Source organism: Chaetodon auriga, chromosome 10 (genome assembly GCF_051107435.1).
Source record: "Chaetodon auriga isolate fChaAug3 chromosome 10, fChaAug3.hap1, whole genome shotgun sequence".
Classification (NCBI taxonomy): domain Eukaryota; kingdom Metazoa; phylum Chordata; class Actinopteri; order Chaetodontiformes; family Chaetodontidae; genus Chaetodon; species Chaetodon auriga.
The window spans coordinates 8,676,928-8,692,601 of record NC_135083.1 but is presented as its reverse complement, the minus strand read 5'-3'; the positions used below and the strand labels follow the sequence as shown (position 1 = coordinate 8,692,601).

The 15,674-nt window shown below is 42.8% G+C and overlaps 1 protein-coding gene across 1 annotated transcript; it reads right to left on the bottom strand.

Moving 5' to 3' along the window:
• Nucleotides 1–8,479: 8,479 nt before the first annotated feature.
• Nucleotides 8,480–12,947, bottom strand: LOC143327654 (dual specificity protein phosphatase 7-like). The gene is made up of 3 exons (XM_076742115.1): nt 12,223–12,947; nt 11,084–11,512; nt 8,480–10,165 (listed from the first exon to the last, which is right to left on the bottom strand). Exons 1-3 carry the CDS (start codon nt 12,590–12,592, stop codon nt 9,855–9,857), a joined length of 1,110 nt encoding a protein of 369 aa, XP_076598230.1. The 5' UTR covers nt 12,593–12,947; the 3' UTR covers nt 8,480–9,854.
• Nucleotides 12,948–15,674: the final 2,727 nt, after the last annotated feature.

Sequence of the window (15,674 nt, the reverse complement as noted above, 5' to 3'; positions counted from 1 at the left end):
TTTGTGTGAGCAGGTGACGTCAGTGGCCTGACTGATGACAGCGTCCAAAGGCCTCCCCACCTCCCTCCATCTCTCGCTCCCCGAGGGTCCTGTTAGCTCCATTCAGTCCTAATGGTCTGTTATACTTGTGGGATTTTAAACCCCAATCAGCGGTGCTGCTCCGCCAGACCAAACAGACTGACAAATACAACACACTACATCAACTGCACCAGCTACAGCTATCTCCAGTCCAGCTGTTCCAACCAAAAACGCTGCATTAATACCAAGCAATAATTTGGGGTGAAAAGATGCTAAAATTTGATGTGCTATTTTTTTCTCACACAGATTGCACTGCGCTGCTGCCAAAGTCCATTATAAGCTCTATAAGCTGCCGTCTGCAGCATGGAACAGGATGAGTAGTGCTCTCCCTGCCATCAATGAGAGGCTGGGCAGCAGCAGAGCAGAGTGTGTGAATGAATCTGGGGTGTGGCGCACTAGCAGCAAGTTGGGTGGAGAAGTGACGCAGTTGCACAAGACAGGCCTGATGACTCATGCCTGCTGTTATTAACACACACTGCGGTTATGAGCCACCTATGGTAATGTGGATTTCGGGGACACATAAGCCACCGTAAGACCTGTTTCCTTACAGTGCGTAAGGCGCACACACACCTCTGTTACACTGACCTTCAAAAGTGACTGAGATTGAGGGGATTTGCATAGGTAACAGGAGGCGATCAATATTATGTAACCAACTTCATTCAGCTTTATTCTACCAGTGTGTGTGTGTGGGGTAAAACAGGTTATTCCATTGGCTAAGAGTGAGTCAGGCGGATGTGGAGCTGTATATAGTACACACACACCGACACACACAGTCATGTTTTCATTACTTCAGAGGACATTACACTGACTTACATTCATTTCCGGGAGGCTTACCCAAACCATAACCACAGTTTGCCTAACCCTAACCCGAACCTTAACAATAACCTTAACCCAAGTCTTCACCCTAAAGTCTAATGATTTACGTTACGGGGAAGGACGGCAAGTCCCCACAATGCGGCTGTGTAAACAGATTTATGTCCCCACAACATCCCCACACACGGCTGCACAGTTGTATTGATTTATAAATCATCCATTCAACCATTAGATCACTTAAGAGTCAGAATCCACCACGAAATTGTTCCAAAACTACAGTATTAAGCTACACCAACAGTGTGATGTTTTCATAGCCTTTCCCAGCTCAGTGTGATTTATAGATGTATAAAATCCCCGGAAGAACGAGGAATACCCCGGACATGTTTTAGAGCTTGGAAGGCGTTAACTACTCATACCATCTCTCTGCCGCCCACACACCAAGACCTGGTTTTCAATCCAGCAGGCTTTTGGGTTTAGAGGATTCCTGTTTTTCTTGCTTCTCTGCATCACATGGTCTTGGAAGTTGTCCAGTGCTGAATATCACAGCCTAATATCTGGAAACTTTTCATGCCATCATTCACAGTGGCATAAAAATACACACGTATGGTCCCAAAATCTCTTTAATAGTTTGCTAATGTTCTCTCTTTAGTTATGTGATAAGGATTTTCTTATATTTGGTGCTGTTTATAGTCTGGCTGGGGTAAAAGAATGATTTTATGCTGCCATCTATGAGCCACATCATCCTCTCCAAAAACAAAAGGAAACCTTGGATTTGCTCTAAATGATCTTCATTGTGGATACATACAGAAACTTAGACGATTGCCTGTTCTTTCGGTAGGTTGTTTTTGTTGCCATAAATACACAATGAGGAAGTGGAACGCTTTAGACAAAGAGTGAGTGGAAGGACTGCAAATCAAACTTGAACAGACAGAATATTGTATCATGATGCTCCATCCCACTTCTGGTGCTGAGAACACTGAAGTACTGTTTCTGGACTGCCCGGCCATAAAGGCCCATAGAACAGCAAGACTACAAGACACAGAATTCTCAAATTCCACAATAACTGTCCATTCATTCAAATGAATAACAGCGATTGTTTTTGTTTTAATGCACCGCTTGAGGGTTTATCTATTTTTACCACTCAGAAAGGAAACTTGCATGTGTGTAAAATGGTGGAAGAAGTATTCAGATTGTATATCTAAGCAGCAATGTTAAAACACTCCACTGCAAGTTGTGTATTAAAAATATGATCTGAAGTTTTACTCCGGAACGTACTTAAGCAGAGTACCACAAAATTGAAAAATACTTCAACATTACAGTCTGTAGAACAATATTAGCATTCATTAGGAGTCGTGCTTAGCTTGTTTTGGTTTCCACTAACTCAGAAAAATAGCTGGCTCCTTAGCTAATGTTCATCAGCTAGTCCCTAATTTTGTCTGTCTGCCATCTGGTTCTGGTAGTGTACAGTGTTTCAGAGCTTCGTCTGCTGCAGGTGAAAACAACTGCCATGAGCGCTGTGCCATGAACCAAACACAGTACAGTTGAGGGCAGAAAAACACCCAAATGAGCTGCTGTAAAGCTTTGTAGAGCTGAGAGGAACTGTGGAGTCATGCGCTAACTCTCTTACATACAACAATGTGATTCATTGTTAGTATAAAAATATTGATAATGGACTACTTAAAGGACCAGTGTGTAGGATCTAGTGGCATCTAACGGTGAGGTTGTAGACTGCAACCAACTTAATACCCCTCACTTCTGCGGTGACCTCGAACCTCATGCAAAACGCAAAAGCTGTGTTTGGTTTGTCCATTCTGGGCTGAATGCACTTTGTTATGTTTCACTATAGTATAAAACTGCATGTTTAGCTGGAAAACTTAGACATTTCAACAAAAATTCTCCCTCTGGCAGGCCCATTGCGTGTTTGTTTCAAGTGACAGACAATTGGAAATTCCTCTCCTCTGAGCTATGACATCATTATTTTGGTCACCAATGTTGTAGAAGAACATCCCGAGGCACAGACATGCTCTTTGGCTCACTCAGCATTTCTGTACTGTGAGCAACATATGGCCTTGTGTGAATGGCATACCAGACAGCAAGACAGTTCCCAGCACGGCCTCCTCTGTAGATCCCAGGCAAGAACACATGATAGACAGATGACCTTTACTTTGTGTTGGGTCTAGCAAGATGCAAGGAATGTTCCCTTTCATTCACTCTGCCACAGATTAAACTGCAAACAAATATCACTTTGTTCTTGGTGCTTGGTGAGCGCAGGCTACCGTACATCGCCGGATGGTGAAATTGGCCACGAAATGAGAGACTTCTGGTATTAACAGATGGCTGCCTAGCTCTGCCACTAGTATTCCATGTGGCTCTGCTTTACACATGACCCAATATTCTCCTTGCCAAAACTAACACTTTTCTTCCTCCTCAGAGGACATACATGTCTCTCAGAAAAGATTTGTTTCACTAGAGTCAGTAAGGAGGGCTGTGAGCGCTGTTTTGAAAAGATAGTCTATCAGTAGTGGCTTCTTGGAAAGATAAGATACTTCCTGTTAGATGGCCGGAAAGTCTAGCATGACCTGATGGATTTCCTAAGAGCAGCCATCTGAATCTTCATGGGTGACAGCATTGCAAATAAGATCAGCATACGATTTGAAGTATTTCTTTTTATGATTATGATTATTAGCTGTGGTAATGTTGTTAAATTTTACAGTATGGCGACAAACCACAGTTGAGCCTTGTTCAGCTTGTAAATGTGTCCTTCCTCTCTATGGCTGAGAGAGCGCGTCTAACTTTGGATCTATGCTTATTCCATTACAAATATGGGGAAGTGGGAAGCAATGCAAATGGCTTCAATATGATTCAAGGATTCTGAGAAATGGCACTCCCCAACGACACGAGATGAATACATGCCATTCCAACAGGCTACAGTTATATGAAACCGTGACTAAAGGGTATTTTTATGCGATTCAATGTGACCATGCCAACCTAGAAATAATTAAAATTCTCATGTTCACCATCATTGCTGGTAACAAGTGTCAACTGTACCCCACCAGCGGCTCTGTCTAAATGCTAACTCAAAAATAAGGACAGCATGGCTCAGAGGACAGCATCCATGATGTCATCCCCTCTTCAGTGACATGATGTCAGAGACAGCATTGGGCAAAATACTGAGATTAGGATTATTCTCCTCTGCCCTGAACATCTGCTGTACACAAACAGAGTGAGACCAGGGGAGCAAAAATCCCTGCAGTAAAGATGGCAGTCATTCAGACGAGACTGGCTGCTACAGGATGCTGAACATGTATCTGTAATAGGATAGTGACCATTTCAGAAATCAGAACTGTTGGACCTGCTGTAAAAAAAAAAACACCAATCAATTCTACTGTTCCTCATCTAAAAACGAGTTTCTCTACGCAGCGAGGTTGAGCTGAATAGATGAACTATCCTGGTTACTGTGCATCAGACGCAGAAGCAGCTGTGAAATTATTGTCAGTCATGCAGTATGCTAAGTATGTTCTTATAACCACAGCAGGTGTGAACCAGCTCTGACTGGCTTCTGCTCAGCCTCCACAACACACACACACACACACACACACACACACACACACACACACACACACACACACACACACCATGCTTACAAACAGACACATGCCCTTCTCGCCCCCACCCTGAGCTAAAATCCTGTCAGTCTCGTGCACATCTGCTTCCCCAGCAACTACTGCTGAGTAAGCACGGCATTAGCCTCTGCTTCCCCTCATGGGGTGATCATAACAAGACAAAAAATACTCCACTTATCTGTCACACAAAACATACTGTGAGAGCACACACAAAAAAAGCTTGTGAATTACACACACAGTCATCCCCTTTTCTATATATGGAAAGTATAATTTCTCTTCAAAGGCTTTTCTTAAAAAGTTCTGTCAGTTCACAATAAGCTCTGTAATTTCTATTTACATGAGCAGGCGTGAGTTTCCTACTGATTTTCTTGAGTAACTTGGGACTGGGGAATAACAGGAGCTGTTAAGACCCCACACCTCGCTTTGAAGCTGGCAGCAGCACACCAAATGATTTATAATTACAGAATGCAAAAGGCTATGTTTAACTCTCAGGTGAGACACTCGGCACGGGATAGCTGGTGCCAAAAAATACTGAAAGTAGCTTGAAGGCAATCCCACACATGAACAGCTCTTGTACGTTATATTTGATGATCTGCTGTACAACAGAAATAAAAATTGGTATTTGAGGGTGCGTGTGTCTATTTACAAACCCAATTGCAACAAGTTGGGAAGCTGTGTAAAACAAGCGTAATCACTTGCAAATGGACTCTGTTTAATGACAACAAGCCCATGTAGTGATCCCCTTTACACCAGGTGGGGAACCTTTCTCCTATTAAGGGCCTTTTTCATTTTTATAACCTCCTTCAAGGGCTATACTTAGTTATTGAACACATATTACCACACTAACCTCTCATGCAATAGCTGGAACTGCTTCTCTTTGGCAAGGCGTCTGATGTCAGATGGTAGTGATGATGACAAGTCTGAGTCAGATTTCAATAGAACTGCTGTAGATTGTCCCAAGCAGAGATGCAAACCTCAGCGCATGTCTCCTCAGGGTGGGAGAATCCTCAGGACGTACATACGGTTCATAAACCTCGAGCAGAGGGAGGTTGTTGTAGCTTTGATCTTGTTATTGCTTTGCAGCTCCATGATTTCCTGTTGTAGGTTGTCAGGCACATCAGCTGGTTCCACATTAAACAGCATGGCAAATACGTTCAGCTCCTTTTGTTGACTTTTCATGTCCTGAAACCTCTCACCAAATGCCTGAAGGAGTTTTCACAATCACCAGCATATGCAGATGTCATAGCAGGCTTTTGTTCTTGCAGAGTAGGAACATGCACAGTATTTCCTCCTGAAAGCAGAGAGCAGAGAAGCTGCTGCAGCTTCAGGTTCAGCTCTGAGAGGTTCTTGGTAATGTCCAACATGAAGGCCAAATCACACTGACACTTGCTATCACTGTGTTTACACGTCGGGTGTCCCTTCATCTCCATGAATTATTCCAGACAAACTGACTCTTTGGAATAACCTTACATAGGTTGGAGCTAGCAGCTGGCTAGCTAGCAGCTAGCTAGCTAGCAGCTCCACAGGAGCAACAAGGCTCTCCTTAACAAATTCTCCTGAATGTGGGTTCAGCTTCTTGGCTATTAGCTTACTCAACATAAAACCTGCTTGCACAACATTGTCTCTGTCAGAATGTGGCGCTGCGAAAGCTGCTTGTTGGTCACTCAAACTCCACCGAAGAGCAGTTAGCTTTGCCAAGTTCGTTTACGCACTTCATCTAGTTTAGCTTGTTTGTAGTCGTAATGGCGCTCAAGAAAAGCCTCTTTCATCAGTGCCAGCGCGTCCCCGCAAAGTAGGCCCACTGGCTTGCCTTTTACTTCCAAAAACGAAGAATTGTTTGTCCATTTCTCTTGTAAAGTGCGACATTCTCTATCAACTGTCCTTTTCCTGTCAGTCGCCATGATGCGCGTCATCATGAAACATAACCGCTACGTACGTGTTGCATTCAGGGACCCCCCAGAAGAATGTTTTAATATACTACTATTGCGGGGTGGTTTTGTTTTGTTTTGTTTTGTTTTGTTTTGTTTTGTTTTGTTTTGTTTTGTTTTGTTTTGTTTTGTTTTTTGTTTTGTTTTGTTTTGTTTTGTTTTGTTTTGTCAAATGGTCTCGCAGGTCGCATATTTTGAGCCTTTCCAGGATGCCTCTTTCATACCCAATCATGACATGACACTATCACCTGTTACCAATGACCCTGTTTACCTGTGAAATCTTCCACAAAGGTGTTTTTGGAGCATTCCACAACTTTCCCAGTCTGTTGCTCCTGACCCAGTTTGTTATTTGAAAAAAACACTGAAACTGATGAGGTAAAACATTAAATATATTGTCTTTGTATTGTTTTCTTTTGAGTATATGTCAAAAAGGATTAGTGAATGATCACATTCTGTTCTGTTTATGTTTTACACAGCGTCCCAACCTTTTTGGAATCAGGGTTGTATAAATCATTACTCACTAATCATTACTTACTACAATACGGCCCATATACTGTAAATGTACAGTGCCAGTTACAGACAGGACCTGTCTAATTAATGGCTCTTACGCCCGTCATCCCCAGGCAGCGCACTCCTCTTTCATGGACTGCAGCTACCCATTCCCTCTGCCTTATCGTGGGTGTCTTTTCAGACCTAATCACAGGTTTTGCCTTGCAGGTATGTGGCCAGCCGGGTTCAGTCATGCTGGAAAACCTATCACTCAACAGCTTTTATTATCACAAATGCGAGGTGTTGCTAGGCAAGTCTCTTCATGTGCTGCATTGCTGCTGTGAAAGTTGAAGATTTTACTTTTTGCCTGTTGCAATATTCTCAAGTCATTTCAGCCCCTGAAGCTGGAACTAAACCTGTTTTAGTGCAGTATTTAAGTCATTAAATCCCACAGAGTGACAGTTATTGGACCATGAACTGCTGCACAGATCAACATAACATTTCCCCCACCCATTTTTTTCCTGACTTAGAGAGCTTGGCTTCAGTCCATGAAGTAATTTCTTCAGGGAAGGGAATTCACCACATCATCTTTCTGTCATGTAGTGAAGAACATATGAATAAATCTCTCAGACAAGGTAGAAACAATAAGAAACCAATGGAGCATTCAGGGAGCTCTAACGAAGCATAAATCTAACATAACACATAGTGCTTCCAGCAACTTTACGCCTAAATTTGGAAACGTTCATACTTTGAGTAATCTAAACCTCACTGCCTGATTTCTGCCATGAGTGATAACAGATGCGTCTACCAATTCTGATTCACCTTATGAACACCTGAACCTTGTTTTGCCTGAAATCATGAACATTACTCACTGCTTCTTAAGACTCAGGGAAACTGAATATAGTGATACATTAATATAAACTTTGATGTAAATACTTTTTAAAATTGTATAATGAAAATGGTCAAAGTAGTTTCTCTCTAAATGGCAGGATGAGTGTGAAGATACTCATGCATGATAGAAGATAGTCTTCTTTTTTTAAACAATGCATTTATGACTTTACAGGATCTTACACTTTTGCTAATAAATGTTAAAATCATATTCAACAACTAAAAACATGTTTAACCAAGGTTAGCACACATCTATTGCGCAACACTGTCATTGAATTTTATCACTCCCCAAGTTGCAGAGAAGAGCGGTCGGAAGTCTTGTATCTGTGGTAGAGAACATGCTGTGTCATCTTCCTCTTCCTTTAAGCGTTGCTTGAGTGACTGGTTGTGGGTGTGTCTGCACTGTGGTATTGACAGATCTGGCCCTGTCACTTGTCTTTGTGTCAAAAAGCCTGTGGGAGACAGGAAGCCAGGCATTAAGCGTAGACAGAAAGCGGACATCTGACCACACCTAGAGCCTTGGGGCTGGACAGCACAGAGCCACTGCTCTCATGTCTTTGACTTCTCAGTGCAATCTTAGGTCCTGACTTAACCACACAACCACTTTCGTTTTATGGAAGCGTGCTATCAAAGTCTGAACAAAGACAAACAAAAGATATTCAAGTAAAAATATACAATATATTTGTTGTATAAACTTGTACAGAATGTCTTGGACATTTACCTTTACATATACTATACATAAGGGTCAAAATAGGGTGACATTCGCATCCTTCATGATTTTGAGAAAATGTCCCCCATAACAACCACATTTTATGTACATCTTTACAAACATACCAAACAAAACAGCCCTTGGATGCACTTTAAGAGGCCATGACGAGATACAGATGCCTTGTATAAAAATCCCTGAAAATGTCTCTCTGTGAGGTAAGAATACATTTTGTCAAACTTGTTTCCACTCATTCCCTCTCATACATCAAACTCACTCGCTTGTTCTGAGACGAGACTGGCAATAGAGAACAGCTAATTATACATCATGTTTCCCTTAACATTATTGTGCCACAGAAGGAGTAGCTGCAGACTGAAGACTGTCTTAGTAAAAAATAAGGTGACCATCCATTCTTTTATACACTGATACCTTACACATTTGTTCCTTTCAATCATGATAAAAGCCAGTCCTATACACTATACCGCGACCTGGTAACTGACAAACAGTTCAATTACATGTTAAGGTATGGTCAAGGCCTCAACAAAACAACAGGCAATATGACCTAGAGGTTACAAAACAAGGTCCTTGGTAGAGCACAATCACATGCAAATAATGCAGTTATAAGCAACAGAATGTACAGGAGTGTTTCTGAATAATATTTTAACTTTGATATTTCACCAAAGGGGCCACTTGATCTTAACATCATGGTGCTCACCATTGTGGAAGGTATTAGGAGTGAAAGCATGAGGAAAAAAATGCTTTCTGTGGTAAGTCCATTCTGCTGCATGAGAGCTGCCAACAGTCATCAGAAGAGAAACTGGACAATAATTCAAGGCCGGATCATTGTAGTAGCTTATTTCCCTCAGCTAGAGTACCATCAATACATCTCAGATTGGTCCCCACCCAGAACACATTCTGCTTGGCCAAAGACTCCTTTTAGACCAACAAGGCAATAATCATAACCGATACAAAGTAATACACAAACATCCACTTTACAGCTGGTGAATAACATGTAACAGTCTAACAACAATCATAGATTTAATAGAAAAGTTATGAAATGTCCTGCTGTTATGGCTGTAGATGACCATTGATTAATGCCATGTATGGTGGGTAGCAAAATTCACCCCTGTGTTAGGTATTAAGGCATTGAGACTGGATTTAACAGAGTCTGCATACACGCTCTGTTCCTTTAAAAGATCAATGTAGTTCCTTTTGGTGCAGAAATACTGTAACTGACTTACTGCTTGTGTCAGCTAGTCAGGCATCTGGCAAGCTCAGAAAACCTCAAAGACACTGCAGGAACCAACCAAAAGGCTGCTCAATCAATCCTCATGTTGACTCCAGTGTGTCCAGCTGGAAGACGTTGTGATTGGTTGGTGTGGTGAAGAAGAGCTGCTCCTTGCTGGTGGAACGGTTGTCACAGGGACTGTGCAGCCCCAGCGTCCTCTCAAAGTCCAGGAGCTGACCCATGAAGTTGAAGTTGGGGGAAATGTTGGACTTCTTCCTCTTGACAAAGTCGTAAGCGTCGTTCAGGGAGAGGTTGAGTCTCTGCATCAGGTAGGCCACGGTGACTGTGACTGAGCGACTGATGCCGGCCAGGCAGTGGACCAGGATGCCACACTGCTTCGACCGAGCTTCATCTGTGAGAGGAAGGGAAAACTGTGGTCAGCAGAAAGCTATGAGGACTATTCAAGTACAGCAAATATTGCAGTCTCCAGATTACCTGAAATAATATTTTCATTGGTTAATACTTTTCCGTGCTACAATTTCTAGGGGCTTTTATGGTAATTAATGTTATTCTGGCTCTTAGTTAGAAGTAACCCCGTTGATGGCACAATAAGCTGCTGCTGTTGAATGAGAGGCTCAATTCTTGTTCAAACATTTCAGCTGACCTAGAAAACCGTTTACTTAACATCCCGTTAGCTACAGACATCAGCAAACAACTGCCAACTAAACAACACGACGACTAACTTGTGACCCTGCAATCAAACACAGCCCCAGAGAGTGGAAACAACATTTCCTTCCTCATTCTACCTCAAACCCCATTGAAAACTTGTTCATGATACACAGCCTTACAACCACCAAACAAACAAGTCAGAAGCTGTGGTTTCAGGTGCAGTAGTGGTGATAGACTACAAATCAAAAGGGAAATTGAAACAGTACGCTGTGTGCCACCAAAACAGGAAAATATATGTTTATTTTCAAGATGAATGTGCTGTCACTGTGTATCAAATTCAGCGATACCATTGTACGACAGCTGATAACAGCCTATAAAAGTGGTCAGGAAGGGAGCGTCCATTACATATCGCAGTATAAACCACAATTTGCTTATGAAAGTAACACAAAAACACCCACCTGTCCCACAAACACATTCACACACTAATTTACTTAACTAATACTTTGGTTTGTGTCTCATATACTAAAAGGTGCCCAGCCCACACAGGGTTACTATACTTCTTGAGGCAAAACAAACAACTAATCACACACTGTACACACACTAACAACACATTCATTTTCTGAGAAGTGCGACTGCAGGTTTTAAGTTTGGACTTACTCACCTATAAATGATATGGCCTCTGGGAAGAACTGGGACAGGTTCTGACTCCAGTGGTCCGAAATGGGAATCTGTTTGTACCTGAAGTGGCCATCGTGCTCAAACATGTTGGGGAGATTGGGTGTGACGTTCAGGATGTACTTGATGTTGTACTGGCCCAGCACGTCGAGGTTAGTGGAGTCTTTGGCGCAGCCCAGGTAAAGGTAGGGTAGGATCTGGACGGGGAAGGCAGGCTGGTTGCTGGGGATGGGGCTCTCCTCAGACTCCGTGGCACTGCTCGGCTCTCGATCGGATTCCCCGTCAGAGCAATCTGAGCTGATCCGGAGATTTCCAAAACCCAGGACCGACAGCGGAGGAGAGGAGCTGGGACAGGAGCTGTCCAGGAGGGTCTCACAGTGCTCTGGGTACTCTGTGTGGAACTTTACAAATCCACCTGGACAAGAGCCAAAACACAAATGAACAAAGTCACATCAATAAGGGTGGATTGTTTCTAAATAAAAGCGACATCTGGCATAAACTGTTTATTTTAATCATACTTTAAACGGCAGAAAGGCTGTTGGGAATTGAAGCAGAGCTGGAAAGAAGTAGCTCGAGTTCCCCCCCAAAAGAAGACCATTCATGAAATGCATGCCTGTTCCTGCTAGAGCAAAACATGGCGCAGCCATTTTGGAATTTTAATTGAGAATCTCAGTGACACACAACACACAAACTTTTGCACAGCACGCAGACCGCGAACCCACAACACAGCGCGAACTTTAGCGCACAAGTAACGTTAACGTCTGGAACATTACAAGACAACGACAGTCGACACGAACGTTACAAGCCTCCCTCATGAAATTTAAAAGACGGTGAAAGTTTAAAACCTCGCCTGCTTCATTTGGCAACGACTCTAACAGAAAGTCACGTTAACTCTTCGTTACGTTAGTTTCTAAAGATGCTACGTTTGCTAACGTTGCGCCAAAACTAGCTTAAATATTCGCCTTTAATTACACTTTAGCTATCGAACTGTAACGTTAAAGCGGCGTCAGTTACCCGACGTTAACTCCACCGCAGACACACAACAACCAGCTAACGTTGCCTATATTTTACATTAATGTTTAATTTCATTGTTCAGTGTGTTAATTCGACGGCGAAACCACTTACCCTCCAGGTAAAACGCTTTACAGCCGTCTTCCCATAGTTTCTGAAGAAGTAAACCCAAAACCGACGCCGGAGCTCCACAGTCCTGCCAGTTCACCGTGCACTCATCGTACAGGACGACCGTGTCCGTCTTGCACCGTCGTATGAACTTCTCTTTATCCTCGTGGTTGGGGATGATAGTCCGGATGGGTATGTTGCCCTTTTTGAACCTCCGGAGCATCAGCCCCGGTATGGCCAGGTTGATGGCGGTCTCTATGTGGGATGATTCATAGAGCTCATGTGAGCGGCAGTCCAGCAGGAGCAGAGAAGTACCCCCGGACTCTAACTCGAGTTGCAGCCATTCCACGCTTTTACTCGGCGTCACATTAGACATATCGGACTCAATATCATACTACATGCAAGCGCGAACACTTACTACATGGTCCACCGAGCGGCGATCAACTACATTTCAGCCGAGAAGAAGACGCGTTAAATGCTGCCTCGCAAGTGCATGGCGCTTCTGTGTTTGAGCGAAGATTTCCCCTTTTTCCTCCTCTCTGTTTCCATCAGGCAGTGAGTCCCGAGCTGGCCCACGGCTAATGGAGCTCTGTTTACTCGACACACAAGTTTAAATGTGAGTGTGTGTTTTTTTTAGAGCCAGTGATCTCTTCATCAACTTCTACTCCACGTCGTACCAGGGTCCTCCATGCACATTCTCGTCTTACCATTCCGATGCATGGGAGGTTTTTTTTTTTTTTTTAGTTGACAGTAGAGCAACTCAAGAGGGAGGGGTTTATTCCTTATGATTTAAAGTCATAGCAGGGAAATCACAAAGTTTGGTACCAGCAGGTTTCAATGGAAGCATTTTTACAGTTTTGTCAGTCACTGCAATGATTTGTTTTAAGGCGATTGTTAACAATCAGTAAATATGATCCACACATTTCCCCTAGGTTCTGTTCTAGGCTACCAAATAAGCTTATAATGACACTGTGTAACTTTTATTACTGAATCACTTAAATGTTCCCATGGGGGGACCTCAAGGTGTGTCTGACTCAGTGTCACAATAATCTTGCAGAATATTTGCATCGCTGCAAACTTGCATGCTTGTTTTTTGAGGCCGTACATTCTTGATAAATGTGACAAATGAGGTAGGATTTCATTATTGCACATGATATGCAACTAAATGGCCCTGACCTATGATGCAGCAGTTTGCTGGAGTGCTCTCATGACACCCTTTCAAAACAGAAGATTTGAACTGGCACCAGATACTATACATAGTTGTATACCCACAGTATAGCATGTAACTTCACATAACGATACTACTTATAACAACCACTAGTTTATTGTGCAGGATTTCAAGTGCAGTATTTACAGTGAAATCACACCCTCCATGTAGAACACAAAGTAACAAATGGGCTGAATCCATCAACAAGCTCCACTGTCCTTTACACATTCTGCAGTACTTTTTTTTCCTGCAGAAGAGCAGCACAGCATTTCACTACGGAAGTATGTCATTATCTTTCATCATGATAGTATTCATTATAAGATTGGACGCACCCCTGAAACCGCTCTCTTCCTCAATTTTAATTTTATATCTGAGGTGAAGTGTATCTTCCCAAGCTATATGACACGGTCACCACAATAGGAAATTCACAGGCATGTTGCCGTGCATGAGTGTCTTTTCTGAGAGTGCAACCACCAACGTTCCCATGGTTCACTACTGCTGTGTATGATGATGCAAGCGAATGGTGAATGTGTAGGAATAAGAGAGAGGGAGGAGAGAGGGATGCGTGCAGTGGGAATCCAGCCATAGCTCATCTGTCTGTGCACGTGAGTGTGTGTGGGGGGGGGGGGGGGGGGGGCACAGATGTGCAGAGCATCGGGATTAACACAGAATGAGGAATAGAGCTAAACCTGCACACACACACACACACACACACAAATGCTCTCAACCATAGACTGATAAGACACACAACAGGCACCATATCATCGCCACACTATACCACACCACCCACCATTTCAGCACCTGCTTCCAACAGCCAACCACCATATAATAGCAGGAGTTTGAAAACCAACACACACACACACACACACACACACACACACACACACACACCCACATGCCCACATGATTGCTGTTCCAGTTGAACTCTCCCCCAGGAAGGATAGGGGTGCTGGACCCACTCTAAGACTTTCTGAAATAAGGAAGTGAGCCGCCTCCACAGCCTGCATCTACAAAAGACAGTGATGGTTGAGAGAAATAATGTGTGACAATGAGGTCAATGTATGGCATTTGCTGCAAGCAACAGTGGACTTCCTAGTTTCACTGCTTATGAAGCAAGAGATAGTTTGGGGTGGAGGATGACCTTGTTTATAATCAATGACCCTCTATTTAATCAATGTGTCTCAAATTTCTAAATCAAAATCCAATGAATCAACAAGACATAACTAGATTATTGAATTAAAATACCAGAAAATACATATATCTAAGATGCATGTTCTGAGCGGGCTGGACTTGCATGATGGTGGTGGTCACCTGACTGCTCCACTTCCACCAACACTTTTGTTACATAACACGCTCCAAACGTGAGCTGATGGTAATTCTCTCAGAGGAAAGAGGAAACTTAGGTTTGACTTTAGTCTTTGGTTGACAGAATGCCCGTTTTTTTTTTTTTTTTCATGTCAAGTGCTGCTTTGAGGGCTGTCACGCATGTATCCGACGGGCACGCAAACACACTCCTGTCACGTGCAGATGTACAGTGGGATGCATTCAGAGATGAGACAGATGGGAGGAGAGCTTCCTCTCCATTGATGTTTCTCTGCATGTGGGAGTAAAGGGCTTTTTATTGCACTAGTCTTATCTAAACATGATGAAGATCTGTGGCAGGATAGAAAATGTATAAAGCCAATAAAAATGTTAACTCTACTTAATATGAAAACTAAAATAGCCAGGCTGCGACATTAAGGGCAGATAAGCCTGACAATTCATCTAAAATGCTCTGTAATTTCTGATTTTGCATGCTACACAGACACATGCTGTGAGGTACATTGAAGTATATTCTGCTGTATTTTATTACGACCAATATGATCTCCCATGTTATCTAGATGGGAAACACAATATCCTGTTCTCCACTGATACCATCTAGTGGCTCATCATGAAAGCTGCTGCACCAGCTATGAGTCATCTGCAAAGGAGGGAGGTGTCTGACATCACAGCCTCACAGCTGCAAGGAGGAGATCCACTGTGCCTCCACGTGGCGAAACCAAGAATGCCATCAAATGCTTTTCATGAATGAATGACCAGATGACCACAAAACAGGCCTTAAGCTTATTATACACGAACACCACTGTTTGATACATCTGTGCCTTATTGCTAAACCTGCAGGTTTTCCAAAAGAAAAACATTATAAAAAGAGTTATTGTGGAATTTATGTAGCCGTATACAATAAAATGTATCTTAACTACTATATTTATTT

Bases quoted from the DNA above. Each gene is read 5' to 3' on its own strand.
- LOC143327654 (XM_076742115.1), bottom strand. From the start codon at position 12,592: ATGTCTAATGTGACGCCGAGTAAAAGCGTGGAATGGCTGCAACTCGAG. The intron at 11,513-12,222 runs GTAAGTGGTTTC...GCTCTTGTCCAG, and splicing joins TAAAGCGTTTTACCTGGAGG to GTGGATTTGTAAAGTTCCAC. The intron at 10,166-11,083 runs GTGAGTAAGTCC...TTCCTCTCACAG, and splicing joins AGAGGCCATATCATTTATAG to ATGAAGCTCGGTCGAAGCAG.